We start from the raw sequence: 23,084 nt of genomic DNA, 5'->3' as shown, positions 1-23,084 counted from the left end.
GCTCACCTGATTTCCCATCACTGACTGTGGAGGACTCAGAAAAGCTCACTTGATTTCCCATCATTGACTGTGGACCCCGTCAGCAAAAGAGGGAATGGATCATCTTGTATCTTCGCATGCCCAAGGTTTTGGAGTTTAACCTGCATTTGCTGATTTTACATCTCTGTGACTCAACTCTCCAAACTCCTTGCCAGATCTAACAGCCCCTCTACCCACGCCCTGGGGGTCCTATACTCAGCTCCAGCAGAGCTCAGGATTTGCTGGGACCGGAGGACGCCGATTCCCCTGCAGAGGGGGCCTCTCTTGGGTCCTCTTCTATGTGCCTGGCACTGATAGGTACCCAGTGGAGCCTGGGTTGGCTTGCCCAACCTCTCGACACACATGGCAATTTTATGCTCTGAGTTTTCCCATCTGGGAAATGGGAGACCCAGCAGATGCCCACATTCTCTAAGAAGGAGGAGGAGAGAGAAGGAGGAGGGGAGCAGTGCGGGGCCGGGGCTGGAGCCGCGATCTCACCTGTCCGTTTAAAGTGCTCAGGTAGCATCGGCCCAGTAGGGCCGGAGTCCTGTGCACCACGGGGGGAGGTAGCCGGGGAGGTTCTCCGGACCGGGCGGGGATGCGGTTGCTGTCCCAGTGGCCGTGGCCGGGGCCGGCAGGGAGCCGGGGCGAGGGCCTGGTCTCCACGCTGTTCTCCTCCGGGGCCTCCTCGGCCTCGCCCCGCACCCGAGCCACCTGGTGGATCTGCACCGAGGCCTCAGGCGGGTGGCGGATGTGCACCTTCACCAAGGAGGGGTTCACCGAGGCTGGGCACAGGGGCTGGGGTCAGAGGTGGGGACACAGGGCCCCACCCCCTGAGGAGCGCCATCAGCCCTGGGCCAGTTGGGCCCCTGTGTGTCTCCCCACATCTCTCCTCTGTTTCTTCACTCTCTACCCAAACCCCAGAAGAATTTCTCAGGGAGGACAGGGCAAAGCAGACTCCTTCATTCCACACCTTCCTATGAAGAACCTTCCTTACCAACTTCCAAAGTACCTTCCTGATTCCACCTCCTCCCACGATCCTGCACAGCCCTTGGGCTCCAGCCCAACTAACCCTGCATGGTCCCCACCCCATGCCTTTGTTCAGACTGGTCCCTCTGCCTGGGAAGCCCTCCTACTCTCCTCTGCTTAACCAAAGTCAACCCACTGTTTAAGGCCTGACTGAAGTCCACCTCCTCCAGGCAGCCTTCCCAGAACACCCCGAGCTCGGGTCTCTCTCCTGATCTCCTACAAAATTCTGTATTTTTTTTGTACCCTTTATTTGGCACCTAATAATAGAGGCATCTTCCCTCTACTGTCCAGGACCCATGGGTTCCTTAAAGTCAGGATCCTACCCTTAGACTCTTTTGTTTTACTCATAGCACCCAATAGAGGGTAAGGGCAAAAAATACATAAATAAATAAATTGATGAACTCAGAAGGAAAGGCAGAGAAAAATTTAGGGAACGAAAGTGAGCCTTGAGGATGGAGGAGAAGGAGGTGCTGGAGACTCAGTTTCCCATCTCCTCTATCAGGATGCCAGCACCCACCCCACGCGGTTCCCCAGCCCCACACTCACCCAGCTGGTTGGAGAGAGGCAGCGTGAAGGTGGACTGCTTCAAGGGGCCCTCCAGCGGGGCCCTGTGGTGGGGGCCCCTCTCTGGAGGCTCCTGGTCTAGCCTGGGGGCGGGCAGGTGGCAGAACTTCCCGGTGGAGTTGGCGGGGCACCAGCACTCGTCCCTGCCGATGCAGCGGCCCCCATTCAGGCAGGGGATCTGGCAAAAATCTACAACACCGACCTCAGGGTGACTGGTGGCGGAAGCGAACAGCAGCACCTACTGTGTGGGCCGGCGGGGTGGGGGGAGGGGGGACCAGGCCCCCAAGTCTGATGGCTTCCGGAACCGGTCCCCTCGGAAATGCAGGGACTTTCCAGGAGGCCTGGGAGTGAAGGAGGATGGATAATAACTAGGCCTTGCCTTTCTGCAGCCCCACGGTGACCTGGAGGAGGGTGAGGGGAGTGGCCCTATTTACTCCTTCACCTCTCTATGAGGAAACTGGGACTCAGAGAGGTTGTGTGACCTGCCGAGTCACATGTGACAGAGCTGCGTGAGGACTCAGCGTTGTGTGACCCGAGACAGCTCACGGAAGCCACAGTAGGAGAGCTCTGGGCTTCCTTCCTGCAGAAGATCTGGGCTCCGGGCCAAGGCAGGCCGGTCCCTCTGACCAACTGCACCCCCACAAACCCCCACCCCCACCCCCGCCCCCAGGGCCAGCCAGGAACCTTCTGAGCTGGGGATGGACTCACAGATGCGGAATCCAGACTTGGGGTCATGCCCGTGGCCGCTCTGGCTGTACAGGGTGGTGGTGTCCCCACGTTCACAGCTGTTGGCACAGCGCCCGCGGGCACAGGTCTGCTTGCAGATGGTGGGAGTGAAGACGATCTTGATCTTCTTGATTTTCTCCGTGAGATTCAGCCCTGCAGAGAGAGGGCTTGGGTCCAGGGGGCAGGGCTGAGAGGCACAGCTGTGACCTCCAGAGGCTGGCTAGAAAGACCCACACGGGACTGGCTTGAATTCGTCCCAAGGGCATTTGCTAAGTCCCTCCTGGATGCAAGGTCCCATAGTGGGGGCAGGGTAACAGCTCACGGTCCAACATCTCCTGAGGGATGCTGACGGGCCAGCAACTGAGTTCAGGCTTCATGCACAACCACTCTCAACCCTCTGGAGTCTTATTTTAGGTAGAACCATTAGAAATTGCCATCTTTGTAGGTTAAAGTGGTTGAATATTGGCCATGTTCCTAGATCCCAGTTAGCATTCCCATCTGACAGGTAAGGAAACTGAGGCTCAGTGAGGGATGGATTGTATCCCATGTCACACAGCTGGCAAGGGAAGCAGCTGGGCTCTGAACCCCAGCACAGAGAACAGAATGTAGCTCAGACTTGCCAGCATAGACAGTTTTCCAAGAGAATGCCTGAAAGAAGGATGAGAGTCAGGTTTTGGAAGCCAAAGGGCCAGAATAAGGATAGGGCGCTTTATTCAGCTGGTGGTGGGAAATCATTGACAATTTTCAGGGAGAGGTCAAAGGGAAGTGGAGGTGTCGCGTCCTCCAAGTTGGGGTGTGCAGGTGATTGGGGAGGCAGGATGAGCGGTTGGGAGGTCACTATGGCAGAGTAAGAGGGGGGCGCATCATTCAACGTGAGTGGTGACAGCGGATGTACAAAGGAGGGGTATTCATTCCATCCTGGGGGCCAGGGAGCGAAGCCAGGAGGCAGAGGGGCTGAGAAGGGAACTATAAAAGGTCTGTATAGACTTGACTGTGAAGCAAGCAGAGACAGACAGGAAGGCAGAGGAAAGTAACCTTGTGTGTGTGTGTGTGTTTATGAGAGACAGAGAGAATGGGAGATTTATAAGCAACTGTATATGCTGTAAGGGAAGGGCTGAGGGCAGGATAGTTCGAAGAGGGGAGGAGAACCAGGGTGGGGGGAGGCCAAGTGACAACCTAAGGGTCCAGAGGAGTCAAGAAACAGTGGCACATGCCTTAGACAAGAGGAGGGGTGCTTCCTTTTCAAGACGGCAAGAAAGATCACTCATGCATGTTGTCTGCAACAGGGATCCACCGTGAGAACGCTATACCAAGTGATGGAGCCAGACACAAAAGGCCACACATGGTAAGATCCCGTTTACACGAAATGCCCACGATTGGCAAATCTTTAAGGACAGCAAGGGGGTGGGAGTAGGGGGGAAGAAAGGGACTGCTTAACGGGCATGGGGCTTCTTTTTCGAGTTACGGCAATGTTCTGTAATTAGACAGTGGTGGTGGTGGCTGCATAAAATTGTGGATATCCTGAAAACCATGGGGGTGTACCCTTTAAAATGGTTAATTTTACATTATGTGAATTTCACCTCAACTTTAAAAATGGGAAACAAAGAAAGGCAGTCAGCTCAGGCATGGGTTTAGGCAAGGGAATGACGTGCATGGCATGGAGGTGGGGCGCATATGGGGGCAGGAAGGTGAGGACTCTGGGGAGTGAGAAGCATGGCCGTGGGATGGAGCTGGGGAAGGTGGGGGCCGCTTGGAGAGGCTGCTCTGAGGAATGAGAGAGACAAAGCGTCCAGGCACCCCAGGAAGGATTGCCGAGCAACCACCAAGAATGTGCGAAGGTGGAATCCTCAGGGGTGCTCTGTTCTCTCCTCTAAGAAGCAGAGGTCGGGCTGTAGGGGCTAAAGAAGCGACTGGTCAGGTTGGTCCAGGAGGCTCGGGCTTTGCAGAAAGGATGAAGGGGAAGGACCGGGGCCGGGGCCGGGGAGGTGAGGTTCACAGCTGGATACGAAGGACGGGTGACAGATGGGGCAGAAAAGGACAAGTCAAGGTCTAAGTGTCTCAAGGGGGCACAGTCTCTCTAACAGCTGGCTTGGGACCCCTGGAGCCTGGTACAAAGCAGGTGCTTGACAACTGTTCACTGGCTGAAGGGATGAGGGACAGGGTGACAACTCAGCCTTTCTGAGAGAGTGAAGCGGGGAAGTCGTGGTGGGGAGAAGGAGGCTCTATGAGGACCCAGAGACAGGGCATCCTTACCCCAGGAGGATGACAGGTGGTCCAGATATGCTGCCTGTGGGGCACCATCCCTCCGCTCAGGACCTGGCCCCATGGGCAGGGCATTGGAGGTCAGCTGGCCGCTGGCCGCAGGGGCTGGATAAAGTCGGGCGGTCTGGGACAGCCCCGCATGCTGCTGGGAGGAGTGGGTCTGGCTGAGCCCACTCAGGGTCCTGGGGAGACAAGCGAGGCATGAGGTTGGCATTCCCGGGAGCAGTGTCCCTGTGCCCTTCCAGTTCAGGACATCCAGCCCCTGCCTCTGCACTGGGAGAGTGTTCTCTACTTGGCTGCCTTCTTCCCAACTCGAGGAAAATGGAGGTGCCCCGAGACAGAGAGAAAGGGTCCAGGTCAGCTGGCTGGTTTGGTGGGAGTGCCCACTTTTGTGTGGGACTGCCAGGCTTTGGCTGGGTATTCTGGGCAAGTCACTTAGCCTCCCTGGGCCTCAAGGCCCTCGACTGCAAAATGAAGGTGTTAGACTGGTCTCATGTAGCTCTGACATTTGTAGAGTTGGAGACTCTTATGGACTAGCCCCACCCTAAAATCGAGTCCAGCGCCTGTCCTGACTCATATGGCTTTTTTTCTTCAGTTAAAATATTCTTTTAGGGGACTTCCTGGTGGTCCAGTGGTTAAGACTCCATGCTCCCAATGCAGGGGGCCTAGGTTCAATCCTTGGTCAGGGAATTAGAAACTGCATGCAGCAATGAAGATTCCACACTTGGCAATGAAGATCTCATGTGCTGAAACTAAGGCTTGGCACAGCCAAATAAATAAATACTAAAAATATTCTTTTAGTGTGGGGGTTCATTAAACTAATTTTTATTCTGTATGTTTGAAAATTTCTTGTAAGAAATATTTTGAAAACGATTATTATTTTAGGCTTAATTCCATGGACTAGAATGCAATTAATTCCAAAGATTACAAACATTTATGGCTCTAGGTATACACTGGAGACAGTGCTCCCAAAAAGCTGCATCAAAATGTATACATGTACCATTTGGACTGCAGCCTCACCAGCATAACATATTATTAATTTTTCATAAGTCAGTAACAATCATCATAAATGATACTTCAGTGTTACCTTAGCTCCCTTTTTGTTATTTCTGAGGTTGAATTTTTTGACACATCTATTCAACACTTGTGAAAATTTTCTGCTCATGTCTTTGGTATCCGAGGTATTTGAGCTGTTGGTCTCATAAATCTGAACGTGTTCTTTAAGTATCTGTTATTAGGCAGGCCATTCTACAAGGCAGCCTCCGTTGTAACTACTCTGTCACTGTTACAATGTATACGAACCACTGTATACAGGACACTGTCTGGACTGTGGTGGGTATGAGCGCCTTGTAGACACTGAAGCTGAGAGAGTAATTATTAGCTCAAGATTATACAACAGTAAATCAGACCCCAGGATTCCAACCCAGAGCAGAGAGACCCCTGTGCCACCCAATAAGGCAGCCCAGACCACAAGAGAAGCTCAGCCAAGAAGCCTCTGCACTGGCCTCGGGTGGTGCTCTTTCCTCCAGCAGGTCCCACCCCGACCCTCTCCATTGGATTCCTTGCCCAAGCAGCATAAGGTCCTGGGACCCTCTCCCTCCACCGTCCCAACTCCAGCTGTGTTGGCCCCAGGGGTCCAGGCCATGAGCAATCCCCCTGTCCTCCTTTCCTGGCTGAAGTCCTACCAGGACAGGGCTCAAAGTCTGACATCTTCCACCCCTTCCCCTGCCCTGTTGGTCAAGGACTTGGCTCCCGTGAGCTTCAGTGCTGCTCTTCTTCAGGGCGACCAACCACCATCCTCACGCTGATAGCCCTGACCAGGCCTCAGCCTGCTCCCCAGGTTTGAGAGCTGGAATGGGAGAGAGGGCCCATTCGCCACCCCAGAAGCTCTGGAAGCTGTCATGGGCCAGAACTGGGAGCCCAACGCTCAGGCACCTGATCTTCATTCCCAGGAGAAAGTCATCACAATTAACTGCAGCAGAAAACACAAGCCTTCCAATGGCTTATAAGACTTCACCAAAGAGTGAGAGGTAAGTGGGCTGGTGGGTCAGCGGGAGTCCCCTCCTTGTGGCACTAGGCTGGTGCTGTGGCTCAGCATAGTGTCAGCATTACAGAGCACCCAGGGAAGCGGACGCAGTGGTTCAGGTTCTGCCCAGACCACCTGGGACATTTCTGAACTTGACCTGCTGACAAAGAGCTCTCCAATCTGGTCGAGGTGGAAAACTCAAAGGGTCCTCTCTTAGAGGTTTGCAGTCACCGTTGTTATTGTGGCCATCACTTGTTTCTCTGATTGGAACTCAATGCTAATGTCCCCAAGAATGCTGAGTTCAAATCCCTCAAGGGCCAATGGTTCAACTTTGCAGAGAATGGAAAAAAAAAATTCCCTAGTTGTAGAAAGGGCCTGTCTATACAGAGGAGAGAGGATAGGATTTGAGCTAGGCAGATGTCAGTTCTGCCTCCCATGTGAGCAGTCACTGAGATCCCTTGAAACTCAGATGCAATCAGTAAAACAAGAAGGGTGACACCCACCTCACTGGGCTGTGGTGAGGACCAAGAGAAAGACTGAGACCATGAGATTATTTTGCAAATATAAATAAGTGGTCACAAGTTGAAAACTATGTCAGAATTCTCACATGAACAAAGAAAAAAAAGTGCTAGCTACAGTTCAGACAAAATATCTCTCCCCAAACCATCAAAAATTCTTCTCCATCTAAGGGGAATAAAAGACACCCCCAAATATCTTGTTACACTGTCCAAGCATTCTTACATACAAAGGGCCAAGTGACTAATCTGGTGGCAACACATTTTTAACAACCACAGCCTTCTGAGCTCAATCTATTGTCATCTATTGCTGTGATGGGGACTTTGAGTTAAATGACAGAAATCAAAGTCTTAACTTCTGAGAGGCTCACAGCCAAGGAGGAAGCCTTAGTTCTATGTCTTATGCTGAAAGCACCCCTAGAAGGAGACCATGATCTCCCTTCATAAGCCCCAGCCCAGTCTGTGGAGCTGGGCTGGGAGGGAGGTGACCTGGGAGAAATAACAACCTCAGATATGCAGATGATACCTCTCCAATGGCAGAAAGTGAAGACGAACTAAAGAGCCTCTTGATGAGGGTGAAAAAGGAGAATGAAAAAAATGGCTTGAAATTCAACATTCAAAAAACTAAGATCATGGCATCCAGTCTCATCACTTAATGGCAAATAGAAAAAAAGTGGAAACAGTGACAGGTTTTCTTTTCTTGGGCTCAAAAATCATTGTGGATGGTGACCGCAGCCTTGAAATTCAGAGGCACCTGTTCTTTGGAAGGAAAGATATGACAAACTTTGACAGCATATTAAAAAGCAGAAAAACCACTTTGCCAACAAAGGTCCATCTAGTCAAAGCTATGGTTTTTCCAGTAGTCATGTATGGATGTGAGAATTGGACCATAAAGATGGCTGAGCGCCGGAGAATTGATTCCTTCGAACCATCGTGCTGGAGAAGGCTCTTGAGAGTCCCTTGAACTGCAAGGAGATCAAACCTGCCAATCCTAAAGGAAATCAACCCTGAATAGTCATTGGAAGGACTGATGCTGAAGCTGAAACTCCAACTTTGGCCACCTGATGCAAAGAACTGACTCATCGGAAAAAGAAATCCTGGTGCTGGGAAAGATTGAAGGCAAAAGGAGAAGGAAGCAGCAGAAGATGAGATGGTTAGATATCATCACTGACTCAATAGACACGAATTTGAGCAAACTCCAGGAGACAGTGGAGGACACAGAAGTCTGGCGTGCTGCAGTCTGTGGGGTCACAAAGAGTCGCACACGACTTAGCAACTGAAAAACAACAACAAATTTGAGTTCTCAGTTCAACTCTGGCTCCCAGAGAGTGGTGGCAATGAGGCAAGTGAGAACGTTACTGAGAAAGGGACTTCCTTGGACTACAGTCCCCAGGGTGGGGGGGACTTGGAACTCTCGGCTGTGCAATTTCATCATAGGATAGTGGTTCTCAGACTTGCCTGGCACAAGACTGTCTGTCTGGGATTGTTCTAGCGAGGTCCTGGCAAAGTTGCCACAATGGACTGAAACAGCTCTCTCTAGACTTCAGAATTCCATGGATCAGTAAAATTTTGAAACAAATTTAGGGGACCAACATAAAGTGGCCAAATTTTTATTTAGGTAAGACATTAAAACACACACACAACTACTAATTATTACCACCATAATTTTATGAAACAAAATATATTTCAATGGCAATAAGAAATGTTTGAATAAGCTTGAAAGTGAAATTTGCTCGGTCGTGTCCGACTCTTTGCAACCCCATGGACTGTACAGGCCATGGAATTCTCCAGGCCAGAATACTGGAGTGGGTAGCCTTTCCCTTCTCCAGGGAATAAGCTTAACTTCATGGACATCTCACCTCATTGACTTTTTTTCATTTCTTCATGAACCAACAAAAACAGATGCTGGTCTCCATCACAGACCAGCATGGAACCAAGCAGGAACCACTGGGCTATGTGATTCACCAAGATTTGCTCCAGCCTGAGAATGCTCGAGCTCTTTCAACCTATTTGGGAAGAAAACCTTCCAATCCCAGCTGGCTGGGATCTTCCAAGCTGAGTGAAAACTCCCTGGACAGTGTACACCCAAAATAATGCCACTCAGTAAACATGGTGCACTCACATCCTACCCAACACACTAAGGTTTCCTAACAGTGACGGGGAGATGGGTGGGTGAGGGACTCTGTGCCCTCCACTTGACCCACTTTCACCTGAGCCTGGTGGCTCCACTCTACAAAGGGGCTTCCACCCTGGTAGCTCAGACAGTAAAGAATCTGTCTGCAACGCAGGAGACCTGGGTTCAAACCCTGGGTCAGGAAGCTCCCCTGGAGAATGGAATGGCTACTCACTCCATTATCTTGCCTGGGAAATCCCATGGACAGAAGAGCCTGTGAGCCACAGTGCATGGGGTCACAAAGAGTTGGACATGACTGAGTGACTAACACACATATACTATTTTGTTTACTAAGTGTTCTGCTGCCAAAAGAAAGTTTAAAAACATCACTACAAGGTGCATTGAATAGTTATAGCTCCCATGGATAGAGCACTGAGCCATGTGCTTTAAATACATCACCTTATGTTATTTTATTGAATGAAGAAAGTAAGTTGCAGAATAATATGGACAGTATACTTCCAGGTTTTTGTTTGAAAAAAATATTCTTTCTCCCCTACAGATATTTATAAGAGGATAGAAAAGGTCTGAAAGGATCTGTAAACAGTGGCTGCCCCTTGGGGATGACAGTGCTTGTATATGTGTAAACTTTATGTTTCCATATTTTTAGCTGTCTTTCAGTAAAAAATTGCCTTTACAATTTTACAGTAAACATGTATTATTTTGTAATAAAAACAAATCAGTCTTTTCCCCAGCAACTCCAATTTATAGAAAAGGAAATTGAGGCTCAGGAAAAGCATGATGAATATGTGCCTATTACTAGGATCCAAGAGGAACTCTGACGACTAACAGATGTACAGGAGTTCAGATGTAAGAAAGACCATGACATTTGAGCTAGGGCTTAAGAGATGAGTAGGATTTTCACAGACCAAAATGAAGAGGAAGACATTCCACATAAGAAAATGAATGAAGGCAGGAAGCACGGGTCATATTTAAGGAAGGATAATGAGCACAGTTGGATGAAGCACAGAATGGAGGGGAGGGAAGGAAAAAACATCCTTTCAATGCCTACCAGGTAGCAGACATCATTCTAGCTGTTTTATGTAACATATAATTTACTTGTCCAGACAACCCTATGATCAAAAAATCTCTGCTTGGCCAAAACCGCTTTAAACAAAGTAAAAAGACAAATGACAAAATGGGAAAAACATGTGCAATTTATATTACAGACAAAGAACCAATCTTCATAAGATTTAAAGAGCTCCTAGAAACAGAAAAGACAGACCAATAACCCTAGAAGGAAAATCAGCAAAGGAATATGAACAGTTCATGGTGGGGGCGGGGGGGAAGACCCATGTATTTCTTCAATATGTGAAAATATGCTCAACTTTTCTCATTCTGAGATGTGCAAATGGAAACAACTCAGGTAGCCTTTTTCAATCCATCAGATGAGCAAAAAATCCAAAAGTTTAATAACAGGTTAATTTGGTGAGATCCTGAAGAAACAGGTACTCTCAGATGCTGCTGGTAGGAATGTTCATCCATACAGCCTATATGGAGAGCAATTTGGCAACGCCCATCCACACCTCACCTGATGGCCACCTGATGTGAATAACTGACTCATTTGAAAAGACCCTGATACTGGAAAAGATTGAAGGCAGGAGGAGAAGGGGACGACAGAGGATGAGATGGTTGGATGGCATCACCAACTCAGTGGACATGAGTTTGGGTAAACCCCGGGAGTTGGTGATGGACCGGGAGACCTGGCGTGCTGCAGTCCATGGGTCACAAAGAGTCAGACACGACTGAGCAACTGAACTGAACTGAACTGATCCACACCCTAATACATCGATGTTTTGCCCCTGCAGGTCCGCCTGCGGCCGCCCTGTCCCTTCCACTCCATGGCCGGTGCAGCCCACACAAACTGCTCCTGGACGGAAGGCCACCACCTCACAGGCTCCTTCCACCACCATGACCACGAAACTAATGACTGCCGGAACCGGAAGTTTAAAAGCCCCACCCCCTCGCCTCAAGGCGGGACAACTCTCCAAGCTCCACTTTCAGTTCGGCCTCCGCTTGATTTTCCCAGAACCAGTCCTTGCTTGGCTCTGACCACCTTTCCATTTTGTTTCCCTCTCCCCGCAAAATCACACACATCCCAATTCATGTTCCAGCTCCACCTCTAGGGGAATCTGCCCTAAGACACTTTTAAATGTCCACAATGATGGATGAACAAGATCATTCATTGTAGCCCTGTTTCCCATAAGAGCAAAATATTTTGTAAAGAATAGAAACAATTTAAGTGTCCCTTAGTAGGAGGCTGGTTAAACAAACTAAGAGACAGCCATGGGATGGAGTCCTATGCCCTCAAAACAGAAAGACACAGCTCTTCTACATCCATAAGAAAAGCTCTCCAAGATATATAGAAAAGTGAAAAAAAAAAAAAAGCCTAAATCTGGCCCACCGACTGTTTTTGCACAGACTGTGACTTAACAATCGTATTTTATATTTCTAATGGTTGGAAAAAATCAAAAGAAGAAGAATATTTCATGACATGAGAAAGAGATACGAAATTCAAATTTAAGTTTCCATAAATACATTTTAATTGGAACACAGCCACATTCATTGTCTACAACTGCTTTTGCTCTACAATGGCAGGGCTGAGTAGTTGCAGACACCATATGTTGCACAAAGCCTAAAATATTTACTATCTGGCTTTTTATGGAAGAAGTTTGCTGACTCCTGCTGTGGGGCATGTAAACTTTTGTGTAAAAATAGAAAAAATAAGGATACATGTTGAATTTATTTGCATATTCCTAAAGCAAACTTGGAAGGATACCCTGGGAATTAATAAGTGATTTCCTATGTGTGTGTGTGTGTGTGTGTGTATATTGTGGGGGGCAGTGGGAAGTGGGTGGTAGGGGAATAAACGAGTGCTACAATTTAATGAATGCTTGCTCTGTGCCAGGCTGTATGCCAACTGAGCACGTCACATGCACTATCTCACGAAAGCCTCTCCATAACCCTAAGAGCTACTCATTATCCCCATTTTACAGTCAAGAAAACAGAGGGCAGGGAAGTTCTGAAGATCGCAGAACTCGTGAGTACAGAAGCCCGGTTAACACACCAGGTAAGTTTATCCTCAAGCCGCCCTACCACTTGCCATTGCTCCATTGCCATTTCACTGAGGCTGTGAGCATAGGTTTGGGTTCATGTGGTCGAGGGCTTGAAATATCAGGGAGATGTCTGGGCTGCATTGCATGGGTCAGGGGGAATCCCTAGAGATTCTGGAGCAGTCCACCCTCTTTTACTCATTCAAGAAGCACTTACTGAAATGCCTGCCACATGCCAGGCATCCAGGTCCAAGGATGGCAAAGACTGTCTCACCCTCTGCCCCAGTGGAGACTGAGCAAGGGAATCAGCACTCCAGCAAAGGTGTGAGGTACAGGGAGAGTCATATACCAGCCTTGAGATGCTGGTGGTCTTTGAGCAGGGCTGGGACGTGATGGGATGGGCTTTTCGAAGGTTTATTATTCTGATGAAAGATGGCCTGCTGGTGGATAGACCAGAGAGGGGAGGGCTGGAGGCCAGCTGGAAGGCTTTGGCTGTGGTCTAGGCTAGTAGGGACCAAGGACGGGACCAAGAAGAGGGCATGGATTCAAAGGATATTTAATACATAAAGAGTTCCCAGCTGTGGCTCAGACGAAGGGGTGGAGGGCGATCCAAGAGCCAAGATCTCAAGGAGAGAGCCAAGAAGTGGGACCTGACGAGTGCTGGTGTCTCAGGATGGATGTGCCGATGGAAACACCTGGGCTGCAGCCCTCAGGAGAGGGGCTGGGGCTGCAGACACAGTCAAGGGAGTCCCAGCGGAGAGCTGGGGGTTCAGGGATGATATCATTCCAAGAGAGTATGCATGACAAACCAGTCCAGAGTTCCGCTGCTGGACTGAAGCATTGCGTCTGCTTCCACGTCTCAGTTTCAAAGAGGGAAATATGTTAATGAACAGACGAGTCTCAGTGTTGGGTTTTGCTTCCATAAATTTGTCTCCAAACTTTGGCATCTGCTACCGCTTGTCTGCTAGCACACGATAAAGCCAATGAACAAGCAGTGAAGGAATATTGACGGGAAAATGTGGCACCAGCCCATTGCATTTCACTCGACGGCTTGCTCTTTTCAGGGCTCCGTGCGTGAGCCTAGACCCAGTTTTTTATTTAGCGCACACAGACGACCGTCATAGTTTCTGCTAATAAAACTGTCCCCAGCTCTAATCATGGAATTGATTGCATTGATCGTCCATGGTATTGCTTATGACTGCCAGGTCCTTTGACACGGAAACCCTTCGAGAAACACGGGAGTAAAAGAGAAAATAAAGGCGGGCAGAGGAGGGGCCTGGGAATCAACAACGCTGGCACTGGAGAGGTAGAAGGGGAGAGGAGAGAACACCAGAACAGGAGGGCGTTGCTCCAACTTCATGGCCCTCTGCTTGGAGGCATGCTCCTGGCCTTCCCATGACTGCAAGCCCGGCTCGTACAGGCTCGTAACACGCCTTGGCACCTCCCAAGGGGCTCAGTCACCCCTGAGAATCTGGGTCCTGGGGAGGCAGTGGGGAAGCCCTCATGATACTTTGCTTCCTCTCTCCCCCTCGCTGGCCAAGCAGGTCTCACACCCAGATCACGATCAGATGACCCTTGTACCAAATCCTCAGAGACCCAAGGGACTGTTTCCAGACATCACACTCCAGCCCCCTGCTGCAAATCTACCCGGCCTCCACAAGGAACAAGGGGACACCCAGCTGTGAGGGCTGAGGAAGAGGGGGCACGATGGCCTTGTCACAGAGCCAGGAGCCTGCTGATTCACGGTGATGTTTTGTCTGGGGGGCCAAGCAGGTGAGGCCCAGGCTTGGCTGAGACAGCAGCCACTCCCCAGCCTCTGGGTATCAGAGTTGCCAGAAGTTGGTGGGTTCCCAGGTGTCACGGTAAGGAGGGGAGAACTTGAACTCTGTTTTACTTGTCCTAGACAATAATAATGAACACTGGTTGAGCACTAACTCTGTGCTGTGTACTAATTATTATATCTGCACTATGTCATCTATTCTTCACAACCACCTTAGGGCCTAGCTACTGTTATTAACCCGTTGTTCAGAAAACGAAACGGAGGCACAGAGAGCTTAAGGACTTGTCCAGGATCATTCAACTAGAATCACACTGTCCAATAGAACTTCCTATGATAGTGGAAATCTCTATAGTCCGTGCCATCCAAAATGCTAACTACTGGCCTCTTGAGGCTTTGAAGCACTTGGAAATGCGATTAGTGTGACTGAGGAACAGAGTTTGACGTTAAATTTATAGAGGGTTTCCCAGGCGGCTCTAGTGGTAAAGAACCCGCCTGCTATTGCAGGAGACCTGAGACCCGGATTCAATCCCTGGGTTGGGAAGATCTCCTGGAGAAGGGAAAGGCAACCCACTCCAGTATTCTTGTCTGGAGAATCCCATGGAGAGAGGAGCCTGGTGAACTACAGTCAATAGGGTCACACAGAGTTGGACACGACTGAAGTTACTTAGCACACACGCACAAATTTAAACAGTCCCTTCATGGCTGATGGCTACTGCATTGGACAGCACAGTGTAGAAAGTGGAGGAGTTGGGAGATGAACCCCAAAAGTCTACTCTGGCCAGGAGCTATGTGGTTAGAAGTTTCCCTTGACTACCCTCACTGCATTCTTTATCCCCAGGCCCTTGGGTTTCCTGGCAGGCCTGGCCTGGGGGAATCGGCATCCTCCTAAACCTTACTGTCCTGCCTCCACACTGTATTATCCGTCATCAGATAGCAGGAGGATGTGGCAGGAAAGAGACAGGATTTCCAGAAGACATGGTCCCAGGGTCATGTCACATGGAGCAGGTTTAACATGGCTTGAGGAAGGATGTCTAAAAAGTCACGGTTGCCCCAGTGACATGGTGGTCCCTGGAGAGACAGGATCATCTTGTGCCAGGAATCAAATAGCTCCCTCCTCCCATACCAGAAAGGAAATGGCAGGCATTCCTGCCCGGGATGGTGCTCTGGGCCCGTGACATTTGAGAGACAAGGGAGGTGACATGGTCAGTGGGCCAGTCCCGGGGGACCCAGGCCACCCCGCCCCTGCTGTCTGGCCCTAGGATGCTGCCTTGCCAACCCTGGCACCCCCATGCCTCGCTGCCCTCCCCAAAGATCCCCCCACATGTCTCCAGACCTCCCCTGCTGCTGGTCCTGCGGTGCCCACTCACTTGACCCCTCTGGGCCCGCTGGTCAGCCTGAGGTCCCCACCCAGCCCCACCCAGGTGGCCGCCTGTGAGTCACCTCCCCTTGCTCTGAGGTCTGCGCCTGGAGCTTTCTCTGTGGCCACACCCAGGTCCGAGAGGTCTGGAGCTCGCGCACACGCACCCAGGGGATGCCCCTGCCAGGCTGACAGATGGGGAGGGGGCAGAACTTGGGGAACCTCCCTGCCCAGAACCGCACCCCGCTCTGCTCCCTGCAGCTCGAGAGAGAACGCAGTTCCCTGCTTCCTTGTGGGCAGACAAGAGGCAGAGGCCGGGGGAGCTGTGCGCGCAGCCGTGCACACCCGGAGACTGAAGCCTGGCTCCCGGTGCCGCAGCAGCCTTACGTGGGTGCTGCCTCCTTCTCCCAAGGGTCCAGAAACTTCTCTGAGCCTCACTGCATTCCACTCCATGGACCCCTCATACCGCAGTCAACTGTGGACGTTTTACCACTGAACAGGCAGTTGGCTTCATTGGCTGCCCAGCTCACACCTCTTGAGACTGCATCACCCTTTTCCTCTCCTGGAGGGGCCAGGCAGCTGAGCATGAAGCCAGAGAGGGCTGCCCAGGTCCTGAGATCACAACTCAGGCACTTCATAGGGGAAAAGCGGGGAGGAGAAGGTGCCCTGAGGGGCAGCCCAGGGCCCCAGGACATGCTCCTCAATTTCTACACAAGTGTCATTTTGCCCAAGTGTGGACCTGCCGGGCAATCACCCTCTCCCCTCCTTCTGGTCCAGCAGGACCATCCAAAAGGGCTGTGGTGTGGCCAGGGACACAGACCCCCAGAGGGGAGAGGAGGGGCCTGGATCGTACCCTCTTTATGTCCTTCTCGGAGTCCCACAACGCTGGGCCCACAGCTGCGCTTGTGTGCTAAGTCGCTCAGTCGTGTCTGACTCTCTGCGACCCTGTGGACTGTAGCCCCCCAGGCTCCTCTGTCCATGGGATTCTCCAGGCAAGAATATTGCAGTAGGTTGCCATGCCCTCCTGCAGGGACTATCTTCCCAACCCAGGGACTGAACCAACATCTACTGTATCTCCTGCATTGCAAGCAGATTCTTTACCGCTGAGCCATCCTTGGGAAGACCCAAGGATGACAATACATAATAGCAAGTAGCTACACAGCGCTTGTATTTGCCGGGTACTTTTGTAAGCATTTTATAAATGAATTTAATTGTCATTATATGAGGAAGTGGGTATCATTATTATGCCTGTTTTACAGGTGAGGCAGAGTTGCTAGGTATCTTGCCTAAGGTCACACAGCCTATAACTGATAGAGCTGGGCATCGGACACAGATGACCTGCCTCTGCATCTGGTCCCGGAGCCTGTACACTAAACCTCTACACTACATCATGGCTTGAGAGCTATGCTTTGGGACTGAGCTTTAGAGCCTAGAGTCCAGGACTTATGTTTTGAATCTCATGTACAAAAAGGAAGCCTGGAAGGCAAGTGTTTTTATCAGGGAGGAACAAGATTAAAAATGGTCTCTTAGGAAGGCAATCCTGCACGACTCCTCCCTGGCGCCCACCCTGCCTGGCCAAGAGTGCTCCTCCCCCGCCCCCACCTCCCAGGGCACTTGCAGTTCCCCCAGAGGGTGGCAGGGGTGAGCTGGTGAAGTCTTGGAGCCACAGGACTCCACACACACCCACTGGGTCAAGTAACTGCTGTGCTTACTGCGTCCTTACAGGCAAGGAACAAGCATCACCTGAGAAAGGTCTCCAGCGCCCTTGGAGGCGGGGCTCACTCCCCAGCACCTGTGGGGCACACGCGCTGTGGAGACCGTAAGTCACTGGCCCCCAGCTCACGGGTCTCACGGGTGGCAAAACCCAGGATCCAAACCAGGCCTACTGGACTCCAAAGCTCATCACGCTCCTCCCTCCACTGCACCTCCACCCTCGCCACAAGCTGGCGTTGTATGAATTCCAAAGAAGCGCAGGAAAAAAGGAAGAGGCTGGGGAGGTAAAGAGGTGAAGGGAAAGAAAACATGAGTCAGGGCCTTTGGGCACAGATCAGAGGAGGAGGAGAGGCCTTTAGGCTGGGGAGGTTGAGCTTGGACCTCTTCCCAAAGCCTTGAGGAACTTGGTATACGGACCTCTCACCACCACCAAATTGGCCATGAGACACCCACCTCCTGAATCTGGAGCTCCCAGCCTGTGGTCTCTGGGACCCATCTCCCTTCTGTGTATACCCACCCTCAACATGCACACACACACAAACACACTCACAGACAGCTTAGCTGGCCTGCCTAATTGGACAGCAAACACAGGCCTGCAACCTCAGATGAGTTTACCCACTTCTGGACCTGCCCGAACAGGTTTGTTGTAGACAGAGGCAGCTGGTGCCTGGGTCAAGGATATACTTCTCAGGGGCTGGTCAAAGTCTTGGCAGTCTGTAGCCAGCCTGCCCTACCAGGGTCTGGAACTCTATCCTGGGACCAGATTTCTGAAAGACCCCGGAAGAAGCCTTCACTCATCCCAAACCTACCAAGTGATTATGTGCGAGACATCTGCTTGAGGCACTTCATTTTAAAAATTTTACTAGGCTGTTTATGCTTGAGAGCTACTTAATTAGTGCAATCCTAGGTTATAAAAACTATCACTTTCTGTTTTACAGAAGAGAAAACTGAGGCACAGAGAGAGAAGCTGTTTATTTGCCCACTCTCACCAACAGCAGGGAGGTGCTGGGGTGGGGTCTCAAAGCCTGAGCTCTGGACCTTTGGTGGATGGCATTCCCCAACCCGCTGCTCACCCTTGACTATGACGAGAAACCTCACCGGGACCAGAAACAACTTCAAGTAGTCTGGGCAAATTCTCAAGAGTTTTCAGTTACTTCTGTTGCTATAAACAAAAGTCTCAGTAACCCCAAAGTTTAGAGACAGATAAGATGAGTGCCATTCATAGGACACCTAAAAGGTGCCGAATTCATTTACACATATTAGTAAGTCCTACCGACATTTCTGTTAGTGGTAGGCATCCCCATCTTACAGATGAGAAAACTGAGGCTTGTGAGGTCAAATCACTTGTTCTGGACAGCATAACTGTTAAGTGGCAGAGCTGAGCGTCTAACCCAGACTTATCTAGTTATAAGACATAAATTATGTCACAATTGCTCCCTCACACACTATTATTGCCTTCTGTATGGGCTCTGACCTTGACCCAAGGACCTCAGAAAAAGAAAGCAATGTGGAATCAGCTTGTTGCCCAATGGTATGGCTTGGCTGGGATCTCAAGAGGATGCCCCCACCCCTCAGAGGACCAGATACCCTCCAGAGGCCTCTGAAGCAACCCCCACCCACTGCTGGCTGGGTGCACCCTTGGGTGAACATGTCAGGTGACAGTGAAGAGTTGAGGCTCCAGGAGGAAACTACAGTGAGGGTGACCGACTGGAAGCAGAAATATGGTAGCTCCAGAGGCTTTGATTTGCGATTTTCATTTTGCAAGGAATGGGGATTTTTTTTTTTTTCAAAAAGCACTGGACTTCTTGAATTTTAGACCTTTCACAAATATTTTTTTAGGACAAAAAAGAAGAAAAAAAAAACCCCCACAAAATGCCTGTCACAGCTACTCACTTCCACAATGAATCACGGACACAAAACCACAGCTATGTGGCTAACAAAGAAACTATGTGTTTTCACATCTCGTTATTGGAAATCATTTAGCAATCTTCACTATGTCATCTGCAGACAGACAGGCGGACGCACAGACACACCCCTCTGGATCCTAAGTCGCCAGTCTTACAACCACGGTCATCATCGGATGACTTTGCATTTCACCCATTTTCCCTTTCTAATCCTTTTCTGGGAAATTACCCTGCAAGGCTTAAATCTTCCTCCTTTGCTGCTCTCCAGAGGTGGAATGTGGTGTGTGTGTGTGTGTGTGTGTGTGTGTGTGTGTGTGTTTGCGTGCACATGCGCGCATGCATGCACATGTGTGCATGCCAGTGATTGGAGGAGGAAGGCTAAGACACCGATTCAGTTAATTCCACAAGTGGAAACAAGTATACATTTTCAGAGTCCCTTTTTTATTGCTGTTATCATAATAGCGCTGTACTTTGGTAAAGTGATTTTCACCTGGGAAGCTTACAGTGCCTTTTCTGACAGTGGCAAATTAATTAACTGATGGCAGATTTACAGATTGCATAACTGGAAAAACTACTGGACCCATAAATCAGAAACTTCCTCTGCGTCCCGGACAAGAGGTGAAACCTGATATATATTTGAAAACCTTGAGCTCAACAGGAGAATTCACAGGGCCTGAAAAATCTCCATTATTATTTTTGAGGCATGTTCTCTCTGTACAGCTCTCCACCCACTCCCTGTCTCTCCCTTTCTCTCACAAACACACACACACAGACACACACATACCCCACATCAGAGGGCAACATTCCCTGAGCAGCCACAGTTCCGTACAAAGCAACCGGATGGGAAGGACATTCCCCTGGGGCATGTGAAAAACAGCACTGACTGTCTTTCAGTTCCCTTCTGGCTTCATCCCTCCCTAACCTTTCCTTTCAAACAAAAATCCTAGAGGACTTTGGCCAGTTAAACGCTATGAGTACAGCCACAAGCTTGAAATGTTTGTTGTTACTACTTTTTTAAGTCAGATGCTGGAAACTGCATATATTAAAACATTTTAATGGCCCCAACGATCTCCTCCAGGCTCTCTTGCCAGCTTTCTGGAGTTTTCTGAAAAAACACAAAATGCCTTGCCAAGCCCAGTCCTCAGCAGCTCCCACACCAAGCTGGCTGCTCTGTGCTTGCCTGAGTTCACCTGCCCTTGAGTTATTTAGCAAAATGGCCATGAGCACGAGTTCCAGTCTTGATCAGAGTTGGGCTGGAATGCCCCTTCCTGTCAGTTTCTTCCTTGTGGAGTATCCTTCTCATAGCATCATTGTGAGCACTGGCTAAGGGGCTGGGCATCTCCCACTTGCCCCTGCAGACTTGTCTCCACCCCACTCTGGGCTGTAGGAGGCTCCTTTGCCCTCTGTCTTCCAGTCCTGCTCAACCCACATGGGACCCCAGCAGGAGGGCAGAGGGACTGGAGGTATTGACCCTCTAGTTCCCTCCTGATGGACCACTCTGGGTGGGGGCTGCGGGGGCAGGGGGCTCTATTCCTCTGCCAGAGGCCTGTTGTGGTCGTCGCCTGTGGCTACTCTGGGTTCCAGTAACCACTGAGCCCTTGCCCCTCAGACCTGCAGGGCTCAGGGCTTCTCTATACTCTGCTTCCCTTGTTGTTTCCTCTGACCCGTTCCTGCCTTTGCAAACAGACCCTTTATCAAACTGCCCCCTTTGAGTGTGCCATCTGTTTCCTGCTGGAACCCTGATTGTTACAAAGAGTCCCAGCACTTAGTTATGTGATTCAGCACTTTTACCCGCTTCGACTCACAGAGGTGAAGAGATTCACACATCAAACGGCTGGTGAGCAACAGAATCAGATGACATGAGGTCTGACTCACGACCCGTGCTCTTAACCTCTGTGCCATATGGGTATTAACTGAAATGGTGCCTGTAGAGTGCTTTGCACCGTAGGGCTGGCTGACTCAATAAGGCTCCGTCAATGGTAGGTTAAAATAGCAACCATGCCATGCTCAGAAAACCCACAGTCCTAAATTCTACTCCAGCATAACACTAGCCCAAACCTAACCACAAAACGAAGGTTGAAACCGCATTCTAATACCACACGAAAGTCATACTCTGATCCAACCTAACCACCACCCCATCGTGAGCTAAAACATCACCTCGACCACAACCTTCCTGTCAATTTCCTCCTTGGGGCGTATGCTCCTCAGCGGGTCATTGTGAGGATTGGTTAAGGTGCTGGAGATCTTGCACCTGGGGACCACTCTCCACTCCACTCCATCGGAACTCAAACATTCCTCACTGTACCCACAAAGCTAGACACCCACTCAGGGTAAGGTTAGGATGAGGGCTGTGGGGAGCACTGCCCCTCTGTGCCTGGGAGCTTGCCCCCTCCCTGAGACGGGAACACCTCACACCCCATCCACCTGTACTCCCCTCGCTGGGCTCAACAAAGACATTTGTGCGGCATCCACTTTCCGCGTGTCACTGAGCTGGTGACTTTGGTGTGGTGAGAACCAGGAGAGGCAGGCTCACCTACACAATGCATGGAACAGAGCAGGGGCCAGTAAATCCTGATGGTGGTGGTGAGGAAAAGGAGAATGAGAGGAGGAAGATGCTCTTTCCATCACTTGGCTGCAGGCTCTGGGGCAAATAGGAGGTAAAGAGCTCCTATCTCAGAGGTCTGCAGAGGGCTGGGGCCAGGGCTGGGCCAGGAGGGAGACCCTTTCTGGAACCCGACCTCGGGGAGGTCCTGATAATCCTCGACTCGGGGATAATCCTAAAAAAGGGGGTCAGGCAGCCTTCATCAGAGATTTCAGGGCCCCCTTAGGTCAGATGTCCACCTTCGAGCTTCAGTATGAGAGGGAGGAAGAGAAGTGTGCAGGAAGCAGAAACCATTTTCCTTGAATCTGCCCACTTGCTCTGGGTGGGAATGAAGAGGTATTAGAAGGCCCCAGGCCCCCTTCTTCCTTGAGCACTCAGAGGCTGGAGCCAGGCGTCTTCATCAACCCAGAAGTGTCTGCCCTAGGCCCAGCGTGGTGGAAGGAACAGGCGTGCAGGCTCTGCTGCTTGGAGAGAAGGCACACCGCCCTCCTCACGACCTCTGTTGGACCCCCTTGGGCTAGAGCGGAAGCCTTGCAGGACTGTGTCCACCTGGAGCCTGTGTCCTTTTGTTTTCACGCCTTAGGTACCCTAAGGCCAGCCATGGCCCTGAACTGTGTGGCCCTCGGGTATTTGTCTGGGTTGGGGAGGTGCATGTCTGGACCCCACAAAATCTAAAGGTCCACCTCCCTTTCGGAGAGATATAGGAGGGGCCTTGGCAGCCAAACCCAGCTGGAGAGGACTGCCTTGAAGCAACACTCTTTGTGGGGGAAATGGGAGTCACTTTCCTCCTGGGAAGAAGCCAGGTCCTGGGTCACCACATACAGTTGCACAGGCTGTGCACTGCACAATTCTTGCAGTACCTGTCATAGAGACTATGATGTGACAGACATCTCCTGGAATGTGAGTAAGGGCTGGAAGATCCAGCACACACAGCCTGGCCCCCTCCTCTCTGCAGTGGACACAGAGCACTTCAGACCTACCCTGTTACTCCAAGCAGTTTCTGCCTGGCAGGGATAGGTGGGGCTGGCAGGGGTTGAGTGCCAAGGGACCGTGCAGAAACTGTAATGTGGCCCATGTTTCCAGAACCCTCTGCAAACAGCGGGGGGCGGGGGGGACAGGGAGGTGAAGGTAGCTTTCAGCTGAGACACAGGCCTCTTCTACTCTCTTCAAAAAGCAGCAGCAGAGCTTCTGTGACTTCAGACTTGGGAAAATAAAACCCTTTCCATTTGTTCTGGCTGGAGGCCCACAAGTGAGCGTCTCCCTCAGACTCCCCTCTGAGCCCTCCCTCTTCCAAACCTGCAGCCCCAGGGAAGAGCATTCATGGGACTCTTCTAAGGCCTAAGAGAGAGAAGAAAGCGGCAGGAG

General features: G+C 50.7%; 1 protein-coding gene across 4 annotated transcripts in view; it reads right to left on the bottom strand.

Annotated features, from left to right (window-relative positions):
• The window catches only part of LTBP2 (latent transforming growth factor beta binding protein 2), a 104,798-nt gene that overhangs the window by 48,257 nt on the left and 33,457 nt on the right, over positions 1-23,084 (bottom strand). For all 4 annotated transcript variants that reach the window (XM_061156636.1, XM_061156637.1, XM_061156638.1 and 1 more), the window contains exons 4-7: positions 4,591-4,781; positions 2,320-2,490; positions 1,594-1,800; positions 517-803 (exon numbers count right to left, since the gene is read on the bottom strand). In XM_061156636.1, the coding sequence (XP_061012619.1) occupies positions 517-803; positions 1,594-1,800; positions 2,320-2,490; positions 4,591-4,781 (856 nt within the window). The remainder of the gene's footprint in view (positions 1-516; positions 804-1,593; positions 1,801-2,319; positions 2,491-4,590; positions 4,782-23,084) is intronic.

Source organism: Dama dama, chromosome 12, assembly GCF_033118175.1.
Source record: "Dama dama isolate Ldn47 chromosome 12, ASM3311817v1, whole genome shotgun sequence".
NCBI classification, from domain to species: domain Eukaryota; kingdom Metazoa; phylum Chordata; class Mammalia; order Artiodactyla; family Cervidae; genus Dama; species Dama dama.
The sequence above is the reverse complement of the archived record's forward strand: the minus strand, read 5'-3'. Positions and strand labels throughout refer to the sequence as shown.